At 34.1% G+C, this 21,378-nt stretch overlaps 3 protein-coding genes across 3 annotated transcripts; all 3 read left to right on the top strand.

Moving 5' to 3' along the window:
• Window positions 1–562: 562 nt before the first annotated feature.
• Window positions 563–5,759, top strand: LOC131171939 (ATP synthase subunit gamma, mitochondrial). The gene is made up of 9 exons (XM_058132391.1): window positions 563–752; window positions 2,087–2,130; window positions 2,260–2,412; window positions 3,579–3,692; window positions 3,768–3,895; window positions 4,247–4,369; window positions 4,451–4,570; window positions 4,901–5,022; window positions 5,375–5,759. The coding sequence occupies exons 1-9, from the start codon at window positions 664–666 to the stop codon at window positions 5,442–5,444; spliced, it is 963 nt and encodes a 320-aa protein (XP_057988374.1). The 5' UTR covers window positions 563–663; the 3' UTR covers window positions 5,445–5,759.
• Window positions 5,760–9,264: 3,505 nt separating this feature from the next.
• Window positions 9,265–14,388, top strand: LOC110666515 (phosphoserine phosphatase, chloroplastic). The gene is given in 10 exon segments (XM_058133156.1): window positions 9,265–9,412; window positions 9,546–9,566; window positions 9,720–9,839; window positions 9,842–9,946; window positions 10,588–10,720; window positions 10,807–10,914; window positions 12,825–12,918; window positions 13,456–13,605; window positions 13,680–13,733; window positions 14,087–14,388. Coding segments are annotated over 10 exon segments (1,080 nt in total). The 3' UTR covers window positions 14,234–14,388.
• A 1,867-nt stretch (window positions 14,389–16,255) lies between these two features.
• On the top strand, window positions 16,256–21,375 carry LOC110666512 (uncharacterized). Its single transcript, XM_021827015.2, has 3 exons — window positions 16,256–18,011; window positions 18,658–19,091; window positions 20,335–21,375. Exons 1-3 carry the CDS (start codon window positions 17,177–17,179, stop codon window positions 21,130–21,132), a joined length of 2,067 nt encoding a protein of 688 aa, XP_021682707.2. The 5' UTR covers window positions 16,256–17,176; the 3' UTR covers window positions 21,133–21,375.
• The last annotated feature ends 3 nt before the right edge of the window (window positions 21,376–21,378 follow it).

Here is a 21,378-nt window from a genome sequence, read left to right as displayed (position 1 = left end):
AACTCATTTTTTATAATTGCGTGCATAAATAATAAGTATCAAAATTTGCATGCCATTATAATTAAAATAACATATTTTATATAATATAATAAAAAATGTTAAATTCAATAATAACTTTTAGTCTTACCCTTTTTAGTAAAATTTTTTGTGGAATACATGTTAATTAATTTGGGTTTTATTGAAATTTTTAATACTGTTTAATTTTTAATTAATAATCTAATTATATTTTATACAATATAAATAACAAATTCATAATATTAGTATATAGACTTCTTATTAGATTAGTATTCCTAATAATTTAATTATATTTTATAATACAAATAACATATTTATAATATTAGTATATAAACTTTCTAGTAGATTAATATTTTTAAATTTTATTCAATTAAGATTTTATATTAATTAATTAATATTATTATTAATTAAATTAAATAATTATATTAAATATGTAAGGGTATTTTTATCCATTTAAAACACTGCGCTGAATAAAACGGCAGCGTTGTGCCATCCGTGTAAATCCATATCGTAAATCTATATTTTCATTTTCATTTCAACGGAGCGAAGGAGACGAGAATTAAAGCGGAAGAATACACCTGAGCACGCAGCTACAGCAAACTGGTCCGATCAAGGCCTCAAGGGTTTCACTGAAGGAATCTTTCAACAATGGCGATGGCTGCTTTGAGACGTGAAGGGAGGCGATTCGCTGCTCCTCTCATCTCTCCCCAACCGATAAGATCCTCTCTTATTGCTGAGTACGACCTGCTCTTCTTCTTAATTTTGGAAAAATGCGATGTCTTTGATGGAACGCCGCGGTGTTGTTTTATTTCCGATTCTAACATGTTTATTTACTAGTTTTTATCCGTGCGTTTATAACAAAGTGGATAAAACTGTGTTCTTTTTTATGAATATTGATTTTTGTTATGTTGAATTGTTGGGAATGGACTATCTTGAGCCAAAAAAAAAAAAAAAAAACGAAAGAAAGAAAGAAATGGATCTTAAAGGTTTGGGGATGATGATTTAGTGCAAATAATTGATATTGGAATTTGTTCGTTTGATGATAATGTCTTCTAACCTGTTTGATATTAGCAGTAATTAGATAATGTCTTCTGTATTTGCAGTGAAGGATTTCAATATAACTCATAGATGCCTCATTTTGTTCCTTCTTAGGGGTAGGAGGTATATGTAGGGGAGAGGGTTATGTGGTAGTGATGTTAGATGTGGGTTTGTTGAGGCAATCAATTCGCACTGAATTTTTTGGCAAGTCTATTATTCCTATATTGAGCTTGTTTACATGCCAAGATTGCTGCCTCAGTGCCTTTAATGCCATTTATGAATGTTCTGCTTCTATATTTGGTTTGTTTAGGAGGTTAAGACTTCGTAACCCGTGTAAAGGACTTGTCTCTAGCTTGATATGAATCTGCCTAGCTCCACCTCAAAAGCTAGCTCATAAGTGGTGGTTTGCAAACTCATATATATAACACCCAAGACCTCCCTGCAGAACCGATGTGGGACGCATCGTTCCCGACCCCTTTAGACTGAACGTCCTCGTGAAGTAATCGGGGTCATGACTTGTTCACCCTAACCTCTCCCGAATAACGTCAGGGAACTTTGTACAGGGAACCTTTGTACATGGCCCACCGACCCATACATAATCTCTGATACCAAATGATATGAACCTACCTAACTCCACCTCAAAAGCTAGCTCATAAGGGGAGGTTTGCAAACTCATATATACCAGAGGTCTTGGGTGTTATATATATGAGTTTGCAAACCTCCCCTTATGAGCTAGCTTTTGAGGTGGAGTTAGGTAGGTTCATATCATAGCTTCTCATGGAGCTTTGGTATATGATACCAAAACATAAAATAAAAAATAAAAAATAAAAAAAAACTGTGAACATGGCATGTTTAGGCTTGTTGTCCTTTAGAAAATTTAGAAATCAGTTAATATCAGTGAAAAATATGAATTGCCTTTACACTAATCTCCTAATGTGTAAATTTTCATCTTCATGCCTCAATTATTATTTGCTGAATGCACTTTTTTCCTTGTAGAATTATGAGCAACTAAATAATTTAGTTTCATGCACAGGGAGCAGGCGCCTCTCGGAGTACGCTCTATTTCAACTCAAGTTGGTAAGCTTCATTTTCATTCTGTTGTTAATGCCTTTCTTATCTTGACTTCAAGTCTTTTTTTGGCTGTATTTTATTAAATTAAGTCCCTAAGGATGTGTGAAATTCTTTTTGTTGATGTTTCTTGTGCAGTCAGAAATAGAATGAAGAGTGTCAAAAATATTCAGAAAATTACAAAGGCCATGAAGATGGTTGCAGCCTCAAAGTTACGTGCAATACAAACTCGAGCAGAAAATTCTCGTGGCCTATGGCAGCCATTTACTGCACTTCTTGGCGATGCTCCTAGTATGTTCATTAACAAGCATTCAAGTTAACTTGAACTGTTTATCTTATCCAATTTAATCGATCTTCTGATAAATTGGCCATCAAATTTATCAATATTCACTTTTGCAGTTTTAAGAGTTTATTGTGCACCTCTTATGATCTTTACTTTGCCTGCATTTTGCTATTTTCTTAATAATCATATATTACCAGTTTCTTTTGGTCATCTGCTCGCAGCTTTTGCAAAATCTATTCAGAAGTTGTAATGTGTCAATGGTGTTTGACATTTTCATAGTATTGCATGCTTTTGAGGCGAATTACTTTTGCGGATTCCGCAAATGATATTCTTTTGGACATTTGTTAACCTTTAGTGAATATATGTTGCATATATCCTGAAGTAGATGCATTTTTACTAAAATGATATTATGCACAACAATTGCTGGTATGATAGAATAAATGTTATCATCAGGCAACCTTAGTAGGTGTTTCAAATTTAACCTAGCAGTGCCTTGGTGTCTTTTTCATTTTCTCTGGTTCACTTAGATGTTTAAAATACATGGCGGTAACAAATGAGAGAGCACTTGGCATTGTGGAAAGATTTGTTCAAACTCAAGAAAATGTTAAGTCTAGGGAAATACAAGCTATTTTGAGGAGTTCATTGAGATGTCAAACACAAGCGGACTGTAATTGATGCTAAATCAATTGCCCTTTCTGATTAGATAGATCATAAGACTTAGGAAAAGGAATTTGATAAAGTTTTTTTTTGCTTTTATAAATGCTTGATTGTGAATGTTGATTCTATATTCATATGACAATTTAAGTGCTCTAAAATTGTCTTTTCTGGCAATTTTACCCAATCCTTTTCTACTTTTCTTCTCTCTCCCTAAATATTTTTCATTTTGGCATTGTGTTATTGAGTTCATTGAGATGTCAAACACAAGCGGACTGTAATTGATGCTAAATCAATTGCCCTTTCTGATTAGATAGATCATAAGACTTAGGAAAAGGAATTTGATAAAGTTTTTTTTTGCTTTTATAAATGCTTGATTGTGAATGTTGATTCTATATTCATATGACAATTTAAGTGCTCTAAAATTGTCTTTTCTGGCAATTGTACCCAATCCTTTTCTACTTTTCTTCTCTCTCCCTAAATATTTTTCATTTTGGCATTGTGTTATGGTGTTTGCCAGGTGTTGATGTGAAGAAGAATGTAATTGTCACTATTTCTTCAGACAAAGGTCTATGTGGAGGAATTAACTCCACATCAGTCAAGATAAGCAAGGCTATGCACAAGTTGACTGCTGGTAGAATTCACTACTGAACCTACGGTAATGCTCGGTGTTTTGAGCAATTTAAATATATTATTGCCACTGTCACAGGTCCAGAGAAAGAAACGAAATATGTAATCTTGGGAGAAAAGGCAAAGGCTCAGTTGATACGTGACTCGAAGAAGGACATTGAACTATCCATAACTGAGTTGCAAAAGAATCCTCTGAATTATACTCAGGTCAGTTGGTTATGTTTCCTGGATTTGTTCATCATAGAAAATGTCCTTTGTGTTTCTCTGTGTACTTCCACTTGTGCTTGTAACCATATACATAAATTAGAGTCATGTTAATGTGAAGAATTACGTGGACCAGGAAACAAGTTCACATTTGCATTGATTCTATTTTAATTTTCCCCCTCTGATGCATTCTTTTGTGTTGTTTATGAAAAGCATGTTGACTTTTGACATGCCTGTTATATTCCTGACAAGTTCAGGAGCGGGCTGAATTGCTGCAAATTTGATAGATTATGGGGATTCTTTTCTATGACATTTTCTGTTCTCTAATTTCCATTTTAATTGTTGGCCTTTCAGGTCTCTGTTCTGGCAGATGACATCTTAAAGAATGTGGAATATGATGCTTTGAGGATTATCTTCAACAAGTTCCATTCAGTTGTTTCATTTCTTCCAACCATGTCAACTGTATTATCTCCAGAGGTGATTTTGAAGAATTTGGTCTTACTTTGGATTGATGTGTTGGTTGGGTTGTGGATGTTGTATGATAATATGTTGATTTAGGTTGTGGAGAGAGAGGCTGAATCTGGGGGAAAACTTGGAGATCTGGACTCTTATGAGATTGAAGGTGGTGAAACAAAGGGTGAAATACTTCAGAATCTTGCGGAGTTCCAGTTTTCTTGTGTAAGCATTACTAAACTCTTGTAATTTCTTGGTGTTCTGAGACTGAAGACATCATTTTGGAAATAATTACCAAGTAAACTGAAATCTGGAAGCTTAATGCCTAGGAATTGATTCTACTGAAAAAGGTCCTTATTTTGTGATTTGACTTTTGGCAACCTATTGGGCATTGATGCTATGCCAGTTTGCTTAATGCTTATTAATATTTGTTTTGTTGGCTGTATGGCAGTGTGATATTTCTAACACAACCAGTTTTAATAACTTGTTGTTTCATGCATATCATTTAGGGATAATTTTTGGTATTTATCTTGAACTTGTTTCATATTTTTCCAGGTCCTTTTCAATGCTGTACTGGAGAATGCTTGCAGCGAGCAAGGAGCTAGGATGTCTGCTATGGACAGCTCAAGCAGAAATGCTGGCGAGATGCTTGATCGACTGACACTTACTTATAACAGGTCTCTTATGCTCTCTCCACTTATAAACAATACATGCAAAATGGATGTTTGCTTTGACCTGAACAGGGAAAATCTCTCTCTCTCTCTCTCTCTCTCTCTCTCTCTCTCTCTCTTCCCGCCTCTCTCTTTCTTTTCATGGCCTTCAAGTATCCAACTTGGTACATCTTAGTGGTCCAAAATATTGGACTTTCAGAAAAAGTTGGTTGGTTAGTCATTCGTAATGGATTTGTAGCTAAGCAACCTATAGTTGTCATTGTACATGTAATGGGACTGTAGTTCAGCAAATCCTCTTTGTTTTTGTATCTTGTCTTCATGATTGATTTTGATAGTTTCTTTGATGATTTTGTAACAGAACTCGTCAAGCATCAATCACCACTGAGTTGATCGAAATTATATCAGGAGCATCAGCATTAGAGGGTTAATTGAACAAGTCTTGTGGCTCGGTTGCTTGACAGTGACGAAATAATATCTTAGCAACGGCCTTCTTGGAACTTTATAGCTATCTTATGAGGATGTTTTTATTGAGCTAATCCAATGATTCCCCCCGGCGTTATACTTCTTTTGTGGAAATTGAAAATCATATTTTTGATGGCTACCAATGATTTTGGGTTCTTTCACTCTCCTACCCCTATGACTAGACTATATTTTGAAGCTACTGTAAATTGTTTTATCAAATACTTGGCGATTCCCCTACAACTACCAAGGCATATGAATGGTGAAATTTCGTGTTTGATGCATATGCTAGTAAAGAACTTATGAGGAATATCTGTTGATCCTGAAACACTGGCAGATACACTACTCGTTGGATTAGAGATTGGAGAGACTTAGAAAAATCTGTTAGTAATCCAGGTGAAAATATGCAACGCAAGCATGCATGCATGAGTTGTATGCTTCTTTCGTTTCAATTAAGCGGTTGCTTGCCTGCTAGGGCTTTACCATTTTCTTTTTTTGCTTAAGACAGAAAAATGCTCTCGTTAAGCTCCATCTTTCCTGACAGAACTTTATTCTTGAATATCAGACTGAGAACTCACTGTCATTGTCAAGCAATGGGTGACAGAGTTTGTTGATTTGCACCCAAAAGCGATAGATTAAAAACAAAGCTCATCAAGAAGAACATTACAATCAGAAGCAACAAGGCCAAGAGGAATCTGGTCGGGAATGAGATTCAAAAATAGCATGGTTTAAATTGTTTCTCTTCACCCAGCTGAGGGCTCCTCTGAAGAATAGTGCTTCGGCAACTTTTTGATCTGCTGGGCCTAGAAGATCAAGTCGGCATGCCTTGGTTACATCCCTCCTCATAGTCTCTCAGGACCCAACCTGCTCTAATCCTGTTTAGATTGGACTTAAAAGCAGCATCTGTGTTGCATATGATAAAACCTTGATTAGGCCTTCGCTAGGAAATCCTATCTAAAAGATTGGGAGCAGGGTTGACCGAAGAGCTAGGCTGGGAGATTGCTTGAGCTGCTGTCCATTGCTGGAGGAAATGGGGAGATAAAACAAGGAGTTGAGTTGCATTACTGCGAGATTCCTTCCATAAGACCTCGTTCCTATGCTTCCAGAGGGACCACAAGATCATAAAAGCGCGCTGGCGATCCTGCACATAGCACTGATCAAAAAGGTCATTTGTTGGAACTCGACTAACACGAGACATGAATAAAGACCAGCAACTTTGGGCAAGTTGACATCGGATGAATTTGAATCATTTTCTTATCAATCTCAACAAAGAAAAGAATGGCCTTGCTCTAATTGGCGTTCATGTCTCAGCTTTAGTGAATTCTATTATAACAATTTAAGTGCATTTCTATTGGGAGACTTCAATGGGCTAATGCTGTGTGCCTGTTTGCTGGGAAAATGGGAAGCAAGCTATCAGGGTTGCTATTCATCTTTTCAGGTAAACCTAGCTGGCAGTGGGAGTCTCGTAATTCATCGTCTTAGACATGCCTAGTAAGCAATTGACGGTGAAGGGTTCTCTTATGCGCAAGGCTGAACTTCTGCTAAAAAGAAGAAATATCATATTGTTTGATTCAATTTTATAATAAATTTTAAAATTCATAAAATTTATTTATTTTAAATGAAATTTACTATTTAATATGATACAACTTAAATGTAGAATTTAATTAAATTTTATATAATTCATATTAATATAATTTCATAATTGAAATTCATTTATTTTCATTTCTTAAACTAATTTCAAGAGACAAATTAAAAAATTATAATTTTATACTAAATTCAGAAAAAAAATTTATATCTAATAAATTTCTAACAATTAACAAACATATAAAGCAACTAACAATATGGTACTAAATATAAACTGTATAGAAGGTTTGTATAATAATATAAATAGTGGATTATTAAGTGAACAATAAATTTAAATATTAAAAAATTAAAAAAATATAAAATATCTAATATACTTGTTTAAACATTTTAATAATAAAAATATAGTTTAATTAAAATTTTTCTTTTATATAAAAATAAGAATTGATTTTAGTTATATCCAAACAAGTTACGAGACTAAATTTTTAATTATTATTATTATTATTATTGGATTTCTATTAAAATTTCAAATTACTCAAAATTCATCAGTAAAATATTACAATATTGATCCAATCTATTGAACCCAAAAAATATAGATCACAGCAGTCAAAAAGGCCAATCCATCCAAAGGATGAAGCATAAACTGCTTCTTGAACGTCTACACGAGGCTAAGCCAGTAGCTACAAACCTACCATCATCCATCCGAACCTGTAAATCGAATTTCACGTTCTATAGAGATATCAACTAAAACTTCCGCCAGAAGGAGTTGCAATCGTGATTGAAAGATTTTGTGACCCCAGAACAAAGTACCTCGCTCAGAGTTCCCATCGTCTTCCCTTTATCCATGTGGCGGTAACTTTACCTGGCGGACTTGCTCAAGACCTTGAATCTTGATACCTGTGTGCTTAATTTCTGGAAGTCGAAGATCGCAGAGGCTGCTATTTCTTTGGCCCAGCGTAATGGGAATAAAGGGTTTGCGATGATAATTGAGTTGGGTATCTTCAAGGCTGAATATATGAGTAAAAACGAAGCTGATACGATTGCACGCTAGTTGATCAAGATGGAACGAAAGGCTGAGGATTTACTGTTTTCTTGTTTTTTCTAGATACCCTGTTATCATAAGAGTTATCTGTCCACTTACTTGTCATGATTATCCATCGCTACATCAAAATCTGTAGCCCGAAAAAGGGACGGAAACGAAATTTTTATATCCTACCGGGAATTTCATCGAACAGTTTCTGTGCATTTTACTAACAAGACTGTAGTACTGTTCGTAAGGATTTTGACATGTAAAATTCACATATACATGCGTTGTTTAAAATTCACACATACACGTATGGGGTTTATAAAAAATATATAGAGGTGTTGGTGTGATCAGGGTCTTAAAGTCGCATATGAGGCGTACTAAGAGTTCACATTGATTATAAAAGTTGTGTGTTTAAATTTTATAAAAATAAAAATTTATCCAAAATTATCATAATTTTGAGATATAATTTATATTTATCACTTACTTAAATATGGGTGCATATATCTTTATCTAATGAAAGAAAAAAATAATAGGCCTAGAGCCTTTTCTGGAGTTACTAGTGTGGTCAGCGCTTTAGTTCAAGTTTCATGTGGAGTGTGCCCATGTGATCTTTATGTGGAGTGTAGCTGTATTTGAATTATATAAAAATAAAAATCTCTTTAAATTTATGGTTTTGAGGTATATTTATTTTTGTCATTGGTTTAAGTGTGCGTTAATATTTAACCGAGTAAGAAAAAAATATATAGAGAGAAATATATTCAAATATTTTCATTAATAAATTAAAAAATATATATTTATCAATTAAAAAAATTAATGATGTAATAATTAATAGTTTAATGATTATTTTATTTATTTAATTAAAAATTTTCCAAAAAAAATGTTGTATCCCATTAAATTAGTTAAGATTTTGAAAAAAAAAAAGTTAAGATTTTAGATGTAATTATTTTATTATTATTATTATCTCACCAACCAATGGCAGATGAAAGAATAAGAAACCAGGAGGATTTGAGAAGAGAGAATGCATAGAGAAGCAAACATCTAACTTTACCTCCAAAACATTGCATAACCAAAGCAAATCCTGCAACTCTAACTGTGAGTTCATTCTTCATTGCTTTGCTTTCTCCATTTCATTTTATCTTCTTTCTTTTTATACGTTTTCTGAATTTCTGTTATGGAATGGAATGGTTCCATCTGCTTTTCCCTGTTTGTTTGGCGAGAAATCATCGGAATTTTCATCTTCGATTGTTCTGTTAGCTATAAGAGTAACGTGGTCGTGGTTTGCCTTTTGTTATCGTATTTTTCCTGCCGTTTTCTCACCTGTCGAAGAGGGTACGCCTTTTCATTGGTCACTTGTGAGTGTGCAGTGCTTGCGGATCCATGACTCTTCAATTTGTGCGATGGCATTTAAAAAAAAAAAATTCATACTTATCTTGTAATTTACAAAATTTTCACTGCATTACAGATATAGGGATTGGGTATTCTGGTAATGTTGATTTAGCTTGAGGAGAAAACTGTGTTATTATCATTCATCACTGTATTACTGTGATAGAGCATTTGCAGCACTGGTGAAATGTAATGGTGTCACAAGGTTTTGGGTTCATTTGTTTATTTTGTGTCTTTTTTTTATGTATAACAGATTACTTGATTGAAGGGTTGGTGCATTTACGAATCGACCCAATTCATGCTACTTGTAGACATTCTGGCTCTCGTTTTATTCCAGCTTTCTCCTTGCAGTTGAAAAAGGATTTGAATAGAGGTGTATTTTGTTTATGAAACCTCAATCATTCAATTCAGATAGTGCTTCAGTTCAACCTTTAAAAGCTTCCTCATTGGGCCACTTCCACAATACACTGCCATCCAAAGGTTATAATCACTAAATATATTTTGTTCTGACCTCTATTTTAAATAACCAGAGGGATATTTCCATTTTGGATTTTTTTTCATTGAATTGGTTGACTTAAATTTTTACCTGCATTAAACTCGAACAAACTAAAGTGTGAAGTTAGTATCTAAGAACTGGATGTCATCCCTTGAGCATAGTAAATAAATTTCTGAATTTAGTTTTAATATTGAAAGCAGTACAATTGTTGCTATAATTATTTTTTTCTTCGGTTAATGGAGATTTTTGTTATCTGGGAAAAACAAAAAAACTAAATTAGCTGGCAAAACTTACTACAATGACAAATGAAGCAAACAAGGTAAGATTACTGTCATGAAACTTGCTAAATGGCAATACAACTGTACAAAAGAAAAGTAAAAGCTCAGAGTGTTACTTGGAAATGGGAAATGTAGTTGTAAATAATTCTTAGACTAGAGACCAACTAAGCTTACAAGACATACTGGAGAATTGAAGTTATAGTAAACAGCATATGACGCCCTTATTGGCCAGATTATCTTTTGAATCTCGCTTTATTTCAACTTTTGCCTTAAGACTTTTCCAGCTTTACATTTTAATACTGATATATATGTTGCTGTAATTGTTGATTGCTTTTTTAGATTGAAAGCTGTTCTTGGGCTTTGGAGAAGTGCTGATGCAGTATGCTTTGATGTGGATAGCACAGTATGCCTAGATGAGGGTATTGATGAACTTGCAGAGTTTTGTGGAGCTGGAAAGGCTGTTGCAGAATGGACTGCTAAGTTGGTTATCCTTGTCATTTATTAAGATCTGAAAACTAATTTATTTCTCAATGTTAGATCTGATCTTAGTGTTGGATTTTTGCCAGAGCAATGGGTGGTTCTGTTCCTTTTGAGGAGGCCTTGGCAGCCAGACTTTCTCTATTCAAACCTTCCTTATCTCAGGTCCAAGATTTTCTTGAGAAGAGGCCTCCAAAGTAGGTTAACTCCTTAATCATGCTTTAATTTGTTTCTTTTAATTGAAAGATATTTTTATGGAACTTACAAAAACACAATCAATGCATAATACATGCCGTAGAACATGGTGAAGTATCCCATTCCCTTGATTTATCTCTTTTTTTCTTCTTTTTTAATCTGTTTTATTATCCCATGAAAAGGATTTTCATTAGGCTAATTCATGGCACATTTCGTGGAATATTGTCTACCTGTATATCAATTTGTTGTTTGCATAGCATCTATTTGACATTTAAATTCAACTCAACGAAATTTAAATCTCAAACTAATTGAGGTGGCCATATGGATCATTTTCCTTCACTCTTTCCTGTCTACATTGATATTATTCATGAGATATTAAGAGATGAAACCCCTTATTATTACTCCAACCCAAGTCATTTCCATCATCCTTTTTGTCCTCTCTTTCTTATATTTCTGCCAAAACCTTGTATTTTTTATATTTCTATTTGTTTAAAGTTTTTTTTTTTTTTATTTGGCTGTTACATGCTTAATTTATATTGGAATTCATGACAAGAAATTGGCTATTTTTCATTGAACATGGACCTAAACTAAAATTTTATTCATGAGGAACAAAAAAAGCTGTGTTTTTATTGATTAATTTTTTAGTTATTGAATTGACGAAACATATACAAGAAAGTATCTCTTGGTACATGATATTTGCGGATGATATAGTTCTGATAGATGAGACGTGAGAAGGAGTCAATAGATAGCTAAAGCTTTAGAGAAGTACTTTAGAGTCAAAGGACTTTAAGTTGAGTAGAACGAAGATATAATACGTGCATTGCAAGTTCAGTGAAAGCCAAACTGATGATAGGGAAGGAGTTAGTTTGGATGGAGTAGTATTGCCCCAAAGTAATCACTTTAAATATCTCGGCTCAATCCTTCAAGTAGATGGGGGATGTGAGAAGGATATTAGTCATAGGATTAAAGCCGGATGGTTGAAGTGGAGATGTGCCGCGAGAGTTTTATGTGATCGCAAGATTCTCAATAAGTTGAAAGAAAAATTTTACCGTACAGCCATACCACCGGCCATGTTCTATGGTAGTGAGTGTTGAGCAATAAAGGAGTCGTATGTATCTAAAATGAGAGTTGCGGAGATGAGAATGTTAAGGTTGATGAGTGGCCACACTAGACTAGATAAAGTCCATAGTAAGAGTATTAGAAAAAAGGTATGAGTGGTGCTAATTGAGGATAAGTTGAGAGAGGGGAGATTGAGATGGTTTGATCATGTGAAGCGTAGACATACGGAGGCTCCAGTTAGACAAGTAAAGCACATTGGATTAGAGGATAGAAATAAAAGAAGGGGAAGACCTAAATTGACTTGGAGGAGAATAATACAAAATGATCTAGAAGCATTTTACATTTTCGAGAATTTAATCCAAAATCGTTTAGAGTGGAGAAAGAGAATCCATATAGCCGACTCCAATAAATTTTTGGGATAAAAGTTTAGTTGAGTTGAGTTGAATATTCGTGCCTAGTCCAGAGTAAAGGTGTTCATGATTTAATGTTTAACCATATTATACTTCAAATTCTAGGTGTATGCCGTTTCTTACTTATTATACTTGGTAGACTTCCTAATAATAGGTAAGTTGTTAATTTAGCACTTTATTTGGATTAAATTGCTAATATCTTATTTGAGTAGAGCGTGTGCATCATCTTGATGAGTTCTTTTATTTTATCTCCAACTATTTTTAAATTTTGTTCTGTAACTTATTCAATTCAAATTTATGTTTTGCCACCTGATGCATGAAAAGGACTTGTTACTTCTTTCATTCAATATCTTTTGATTACTTCCTAATATCCCTTTCCTATGGTAATTTGAGTTAAATCAAAATTTGAAGAATCTTCATTATTTTTGTTTCCTATTATGTAGGATCTCTCCTGGCATGGATGAGTTGGTCAAGAAGCTGAAGGCTAAAAATACTAATGTTTATTTGATCTCTGGAGGCTTTCGTCAAATGATCAATGTATGTTACTGCATTAAAAGTTTTATTTTGTTTTGTTGCTTCTTTCTCTGTCTTATAATCATTTATCAGACATTTTCACTTTAAATTGTAAACTTCTAATAAGGTGCTTACACTAACATGATAATCATATAAAACTATTACATGTTACTATCAATAATAACATTTCTATGGAGTTTTTATAATTATTATAACTAATTAGTGCACAGGATTTTTGTGGAAGAGCTCTGTGATTTTGTGCTACCGCATTTGTGGAAGTGCAAAAGAACAATTATCTAATCAGTGTATTAATAATTCTATCATATGTGTTCAATATTATACTTCACCTTTCAAATAATAAAATACTATAATTTGTCAACCTAGGAAAATTCAAAAGGCTTATGTATAAATATCTCAAAAAGTCTTATGTTGTATTTTAACTGAAGATTATTATCATCATTTGGCTTTGGAGCTGAAAACTTTGCTTTCTAGTTTGGTCGCTGTCTGTATGGTATAAATTAGATATCATTCTGTTATTATTGTCAAACAACTTCCTTGCAGCCTGTTGCATCTATCCTTGGGATTCCGCCTGAAAATATTTTTGCTAACCAATTGCTCTTTGGAAGTTTGGGGGAGTTTCTAGGGTTTGATGCAAATGAGCCTACTTCAAGAAGTGGAGGAAAAGGAACTGCAGTGCAGCAGATAAGGAAGGTTGGTCTATTAACTATTCGTTTCTTGTATGGTTTCTAGGAGTTCATCTAAAGCTGATTATGATGATAAACCAGGTTCATGGGTACAAGGCTTTGGTTATGATTGGTGATGGTGCAACTGATCTTGAGGTAAATAATCTCATTTGAACTTTCAAATTGTAAATCAAATCATTGTTATAAGATTTTGGAATACCCAGAAATTTCAGTTCCACGTGTTTTCCTCTCTGACATTTCTGCATATATGTTATAAGGAAATAAATTACTATATGTTGTCAATTCTAAAGTCATAACCTATCACAAAAACGTAGACTGCCACAGCTCAAGGTACTTTCAGTGTTGCCAATTTAGTTGACAAGATGTATGGTAGTATGACAAATGACAAATAAATGAAGTTCTCGTAGTTTTTATTTTTTTATTTTTATTTTTTGCTTCATTAATTAGATTATTCCAATATATCTTTTTCATTATTTATTTATATGTAGGCTAGAAAACCAGGGGGTGCCAACTTGTTCATTTGCTATGCCGGTGTTCAACTTCGAGAGACTGTAGCAGCAAAAGCTGATTGGTTGGTTTTTAGTTTTGCAGATCTAATAATTTCCTTGGAATATTTTCTAATCTTCTGGATTTAAAATGTGTTACTCTATTTCTTTTTCATTTTAATGTTCTATTTTGTTGGCCAAGGACACGCAGGCTGTATTAATTAAGTGTTGCTCTCATTTTTTGAGACGACCAATAAAAATTGGTGCTTCTTTTCGAGGTGTTATTACACCATGATTGATCATAAGTATTTTATAGTGAGAACATTTTGGATACAAAAGTGAGATTATTTTTTTGGGTGCAGCTATAGAGAGTTCAAAATTTCAAGCTTAAACTTATATGAAAATGAACTCATCAACTTTTAGATTAAATATTTACATATAGATTTGTGCCCTATATATATATATATACTTTAATTAATTTTACATACATCTTAATATAAATATTTAATCTAATAATTGTTTAGCTCATTTTCATATGAGATCGAGCTTATATTAGATGCATCTTATTTTCTTTATCAATACTTTGTATATTATTGTGATGTATCATCCAGCATTATTCCATATGATTTGGCATTGACTGAAGCAGCAAGGAAGGCCATGATCATCCTTGATCAGAGTAGTGTACAATATATGTTGGGTGATAGCCATAGGATAACCATTCTATTATTCAGACCAGTTCAACTTGCATTTGTTTTAGTGAATATGAGATTGGAATCTCCAAGTAGAAGCATTTCAGGTCGGGGCTTGGCCTTTATTAAGATTTGTGTAAAGGCTAATTCTAAGTTAGGGCCAAAACAGGTCAGTCCATATGACCCTTACAGCCCTTTAACATTCCCAAAATTCTAATCATAAAAAGGACATACGTGGTCTTTGGACCAATCACTGCACATGCTTGATGTTTCTAGCACTTGGATGAAGTGTTTGGTTGGGTTATCATTTATTCAATCTATGTGTATAAGTACCTATCAAAATGTCAACATTGATTTGGTCCAATGCTGAAATTTCGCACATGTAAAGCTACTTAGATGAAATTATTTTCCTTCTTCAACAGAAATAAACAAAGTTTCTTGCTGTTCTCGCCTAATAATGTGCAAGGGTTAAGTGGGCCTTTCTCCACACTGTGAGATTGGCCCACCCATTCATTATTTATGGGATCATAGCTCACGACAGTGGAATGTGGTTGTGAAGTGGAACAGCAAGTTTGTTCTCATGTCCCTTAACCCCAACTCAAACCCATAAATAAAGTCATATCAATCCAACCATATGCCACGTGACATGCAATGATTGGTGAGCGAAGAAGTTGTTGGTGAGATGGATATTTCAGTAATCTAATCAGCTACCAAACATTTGTATTTGTGTCAATGTTTGTTTCTTGTTGGGGCGATTATATCTAAGCGACAATAAATTTCTTGAAGGCCAATTACGAAGATAAAAAATCTCTAGTCTATCAACCAAATAATTTATAAATTAAAAATATATTTAATTCTATTAATTAAATCTCACCCTTAAATATAAGGCCATTTTTGTCCCCCTATGGAATGTCTAAGAAGTGCTTAATGCATCATCTCTTGACAATGCAAATGAAAAATATTTTTTAAAAAAAAAATTATGAAAAAAAAAAATGATATCAATTAAGCCTTATGAAGGCTTTATGTGGTCCTTTCTCTACTTGATTTTCAAGTGGTTTCCTTAGTTAGGACATGTCTTTATTGGAAAATAAAGTGCCATAGGCCATAAAATTAGCCCCACAATTTTTTTTCCTTTATTTTTTCAAATTAAATAAAATTATACGTTCTAATTTTTGTCAATTAATTTCATAAAAATGTAATTAACTAAATAAAAAAAATTAAATTTAAATAATTTTACATAATATTAATGAAGACATCAACTATACATAAGCACTCTCATTGCATTATAAACTTACAGTTGCGGAATGGAAGATGAGAATAATATTTTTTAAGATTAACTATCGGAAAACTAATTAAAAATTTGATTTTTTTTAAACATATGTTAGTTTTAATTAACCCAAATTTTAATTTTTTTAAACTAAAAGACAGAAAAATGTATTGTTGGGTCAGAAAAATTTATCTTTCCTTTAATAATCTTTAAAAGGAACCAAGCGTATCACATCTGATGTCTGTGGAGATAACGTTATAAGGCGTCTTATTCTTCCAAGGGAATCGAGTCTGCTAGAGATTATTCAGCTCCAAAAGGAGCAAAATCGTCTTCGAAAGTTGGGTTTTGCTAGATTTTTGCTTCTTAAATATTAGATACTGTGAAAAGCGAACTCTTTCTTCTCTTCTTTTGGAAATCCAAGCAGTAAGCTACTTTCATCAATATCTCTACTTTCCGTTGGACTTCCTTTTGGCTGTGTTGGTGCTTCTGGTGAAATGGGCTATTTCACTGATGGGTTTTGTGCTTCAGAGGCTGTTATCGAATGGGTATAGCTTGTCTTTGATATATTGCAGTCCAGTTGGCTATTTTTTCTTTCTTGTTATGAGAAGAAGTTTTCCTTGAGAAATACGGTGTTATTGTTTTGGGAGTTTATACGGTTCTTGCAAGTGAATCTCTCATGCTGTGATTTTTTTAATTTTATTATTCTGGAATGGGATTTTACTTGAATGAATTTGGGATACGGATTGAGGAAGGCAGCATTGGGACTGGTTCGGTTCCAGAAGTTTAACCCTTTGGTGTTTTCTTTTGAATTCTTTGTAGCAATCGACTATTGCTACAGTGAGTTTTATTATTCAGTGTGGATGTTTATTATTGATATCAGAAAAAAAAAATTGTGGGAACATAGACAAGAACTACTCATTTCGTTCATATGTTATAGCATTTCCATTCTGTGGAACTAGTAGTCAATTTGGAACTCATTATTAGATTTAGGAGAATGCTTTGGTTCAGGAATGCCTTTTTCTCCTTGAATCGATGGAAAATGTTGCCTTGTGGTTTTTTATTGTGGTCGAAATTGGTTAAGAGTGGAAATTTAATGTGGTAGAATTTGGGTAGCATTTTTTTTATGCGAGAGCAGAAATGGATTTGTGGGTGTTTGGAGCAGCAGCTGCTGCTGCTGGATACATTGCTAAACATTGGCAATGCGTTTCAAGAGATAGGGATAGTTTAGCAGAGTCTGGGAAAAATGAAAGCCCTAGCTATCCTTTCCGCAGATTGACTTGGAGAAGGAAACTAGCAGAAGATACTTCTACAAGTGAGAGATTGTCAGATATGTACAGATTAGATGGTGCTTTGGAAGCAGAAGTTTCTACTAGTGGTTATGATGAAAAACTTGGGAGTTTGGAAGAGTATGAGCACAATATATTTTCCTTGTCGAGCTTGCCACTTGGATTCTCAAGGGATGAAAACCTAAAAGAATGTGAGGGTGAAAATGGGTTGAGTGGTGATAATTGTGGTAGCCCTTGTACTGGTGAAATGGACTCTTTTCATGATTCTACGAGGAAAAGAAACTCCCTCAGAACCAAACATCTATATCGCCATATTATCAAACCTTTGAGTTCCCTAGAAAGTTGCCTTATGGCTCAGTTGTACAAGGAACACATCAACATGGAAGAGTATGTGCTTAGTGTCTTTCCTTCATCATCTACAACTACAAGGCCACTGCTTGTAACCAATGGAAACCAAACAATTGACAGAGTAAATGGTCATTCTTTCAGTGCACAGATCAGTACTGATGATAATAGGCTGCATAAGGAGGAAAATTTGTGTAGGCCCTGTGGGGTTCCTCCATTGCCAAAAATCAGTGCATTGGACGTCCCCAATAAGATTAAATCTAAGATAGGAAAAGGGCATGGTGAAAGATACAGCGATTCCCATAAAGCAGGCAGTGGAAGGCACTTTAATTCTCAAAATGGTACTCTTCTCACTTCATTGATGTTTTGTTGTTTGCCTGTGCAAGTGTTAGTTTGATGAGAAGTTCTAAAGCAATTATGATCTGTTGTTGCTTATAATTGTTGGAAGTTTCCAGAACTTAACTTTCTGTAGTAACTGTGATGCAAGACCTTCTACTAGGGATTTTAGGTCTACCTATTTTAGGAAGAAATTTAGGAAATTTAATTAAGCAGTGGTATTTTATTTATTTAGGAAGTTTGAGTTAGTTTAGTTGGAATACTAAACTAACTCAAACTTCCTAAATAAATAAAATACCACTGCTTAATTAAATTTCCTAACTTTCTTCCTAAAATAGATATACCTAAAATCCCTAGTAGAGTATGCTGCATCAAACTGTCTTTCACATGAAAGAAGAGATGCATGACTTTGTTGCTTCGAAGTTTGAGCACTATGGTTTTGCAGAAACTTCTTACTAGAATATATATATATATATATATATATATATATATATATATATATATATATATATATATATATATATATATATAGTACGTTTCTAGTTATCATGATGAAGATCTTGCGTTCAAACTTCATTTATGTCTTAAATGATCAGTTATTATTAGCTAACCTTAACCTAATTCATGACCTAATGCTTTTCCACTCATCAGGGTCACTTGATCGAACAATTTTATTCTGTCTGGGTATTTGTGTTGGCATAGTCTCTTCTCTCCTAGCTAATGGAAGAGAGCTAGACAAATTAAAAAACTTGTTGAAGCAGAAAGAGAACTTGGTTCAAGATCTGCAAGAAGAACTTGAGATGAAAGATTCATTGACAGTGAAAGAGCTTGCTGATGAGAACTGTGAATCACAATACACATGTGAGAACTCCTTTGACTTTAGGGCACCAAATCCAGTTGTTTCCGTACACAATATGGAGAATGCAACAAACAATGATGGTAAAGAATCACACCACTATGAGAAGGCTGAGGAGACCTTAGAAGATATGAGTGAAATTGAAGCAGAGCTTGAGGCTGAACTTGAGAGATTGGGGCTAAACATGAATACATCTAATTTGGAGAGAAGGCTCTCTGATCTTGTTGAGGTAAAGCATGTTTGTTTACTTTAGCATTCTTGGCAACCAGAAAATTTAATTTCATACTGAATGGCTAGATTCATGAGTGTTTAAATTCTTTGTCTAAATTGATTTAGCATAACTCAGAGCGTCTTGTTCTGATCATGGTTTCAATTGCAAAACTCAAGTAGCAAGTAGGATATTTATTAATCATATAGCTTCCTTCTTCTACCTTCTTATTGCTTTTGTATCAGTATCCTTAAGGATTGAAATATTTTTTGCTAGTTTGCTGAGGGTTGCCAAGTGCCAAGAATTTTCAACATAAAGGTAGGCTGTGCATGGCATAGTGTGCTTTAGATGGGACTCCTTGGGGAATTTAGATTTGATACTATAAGTATGTGAATGCAAGCGAGAATGTTTGTGCACATTCATGTTCACCAACACAAGAATAGGTTGCTTTCAGTCGGTTCTCCAGCTGCTTACACACCTGCCTATCTTTTAGGAATTGGCCACTTAGCTCTTAATGGTATTTTGGAGGAGACTATCAGGAAATATAAAAGTGAGATGATAATATATATCTTTAACCATAATGGTCAAGAGAACTCCATATTCTAGTAATTGCATAATTTCTGTATGGATTGGAGCTGGCCAGAATGAAATATTTTGCTAACCTGTCATGCAAAGTAATAGTTATGATGTTCTCCAATGTGATCAAAGAAGATTAAGCTAGGTTTAGAATTGCAGTCTGATAGGTAATCAGAGACACATTTGTATATGTAGAATTTCTTGAATAATATTTTAATTGGATAACATCAGAGGATCTGACTCACAAACTCCTCAAGTGATAAGTTGTTATCGATTTTTACTGTTATGAAGATCTTCTCATGGTAAAAAAACAGGCAACTCTCTGTGGATGTAGGCACACTTCTCAAACTATGTAAAACTCTTGTGTTTAATTTTTCTCTCTCTTTTGTAATCTGAATGTGCGTAATTGTGAGTTTGCGCTAAAATCTTTCCATGATTTACCCTATAGTACCCTATTATGCAGTTTGTAGCTGGAGATTTTGTAACCTATTAGTTAAGTTTTTATAGGGGTTGGCATACTCTTTCAAAACCTGACTGTTTCTCTACTTATTATATTTGTACATATATATCCAGTTTGTCTGCTGGATACTTGCAACTATCAGCCATTGCTTATGTACTGTTGTTTGGATGAATTTCCATTTGAGGCAGTTACTCCATTGTCTCTAATAATAGGTTAAATGTTGTGCAGCTTGACCCAAATTTTGTAGCAGACATTGCTCAAGGTGAACTGCGGGCAGACATGGTCAATGGGCAAGCTGTTAACCAACTTGAATCAGATAGAGATGCAAGTGGTACCTCAACATCTCATACCGGAAATTATACAGTTTCACCCCGAGAACTGAGCCTGCGTCTGCATGAAGTTATTCAATCCAGACTTGAAGAGCGGGTGAAGAAGCTTGAGATGGCCCTTAAAAGCAGTGAGAGGAAGTTGCAACTCTGGGAGTCTGAGCATAGGAATGTTTGGAGGAAGTTTCCAAACAGCGAACTGAGATATTCCTCTGGTGAAGAAATTGAAGAAGATTTCAATTCTATGACAACCCAACCTCTAGTTATGAATTTATCAGGGGAAGCTCTAGATGCTTACAATGAAGCTTATGAAGAGCTAATGAAGATAAACGAGTCACAAGAAGATGATTTGCTATCTGGAGTTTATGAAAATAACCACCAAGGGGGCATACATCCATTTGATGAAAGCAATTTACGAGGTCAAAATGGTGCAACAAATAGTTCCTTGATTCATCTCACTCGCAATAGAGAAAAACCATCTAGGGAATTACATTTCAATCAATTAAAGGCATCAGTAGAGCGAGGCTCGGAAAATCAAGAATTGCTTTATGATGCTGCAAGTGAAGATGAAAACAGCGATTGCAGTGATGAGATAGAGAAGCAACTGATAAAGCACGTTGTGGAGAAGACGAGGAAAGGTTCTCCTGTAGTACTAAATGCGCAGAGGCTGTTGTTTTCCATGGATGAAAACGAAGTTTAAAAATGAAAGTGAAACAAGGGAAAGTTTTGCAATGAACTGTATAGATATATACAGAGAAATATTCGTAATTTTTGGCATCTTCGTTCCATATAGTTTTTCTACCATTACTCGCTGATTTTCAGCTACATTGAGGAGCTAGGTCATATCTTCGTGTAAAACTGAGGACAGTACAGCTAGGGTTTCTGTGGCAATTGGTTTTTTGCCCATATCTTGTGTCAATATAGTTAATTATTATCGTGAACAGTC

This window comes from Hevea brasiliensis, chromosome 13 (genome assembly GCF_030052815.1).
Source record: "Hevea brasiliensis isolate MT/VB/25A 57/8 chromosome 13, ASM3005281v1, whole genome shotgun sequence".
Classification (NCBI taxonomy): Eukaryota; Viridiplantae; Streptophyta; class Magnoliopsida; order Malpighiales; family Euphorbiaceae; genus Hevea; species Hevea brasiliensis.
The sequence above is the reverse complement of the archived record's forward strand: the minus strand, read 5'-3'. Positions and strand labels throughout refer to the sequence as shown.

Excerpts from the sequence above, each read along its gene's own strand:
- LOC131171939 (XM_058132391.1), top strand. The coding sequence starts at position 664 with ATGGCGATGGCTGCTTTGAGACGTGAAGGGAGGCGATTCGCTGCTCCT. Across the intron at positions 3,693-3,767 it reads TATGCACAAGTTGACTGCTG|GTCCAGAGAAAGAAACGAAA; the intron begins GTAGAATTCACT and ends CCACTGTCACAG. Across the intron at positions 5,023-5,374 it reads CTGACACTTACTTATAACAG|AACTCGTCAAGCATCAATCA; the intron begins GTCTCTTATGCT and ends ATTTTGTAACAG.
- LOC110666512 (XM_021827015.2), top strand. The coding sequence starts at position 17,177 with ATGGATTTGTGGGTGTTTGGAGCAGCAGCTGCTGCTGCTGGATACATT. Across the intron at positions 18,012-18,657 it reads GCACTTTAATTCTCAAAATG|GGTCACTTGATCGAACAATT; the intron begins GTACTCTTCTCA and ends TCCACTCATCAG. Across the intron at positions 19,092-20,334 it reads GGCTCTCTGATCTTGTTGAG|CTTGACCCAAATTTTGTAGC; the intron begins GTAAAGCATGTT and ends AATGTTGTGCAG.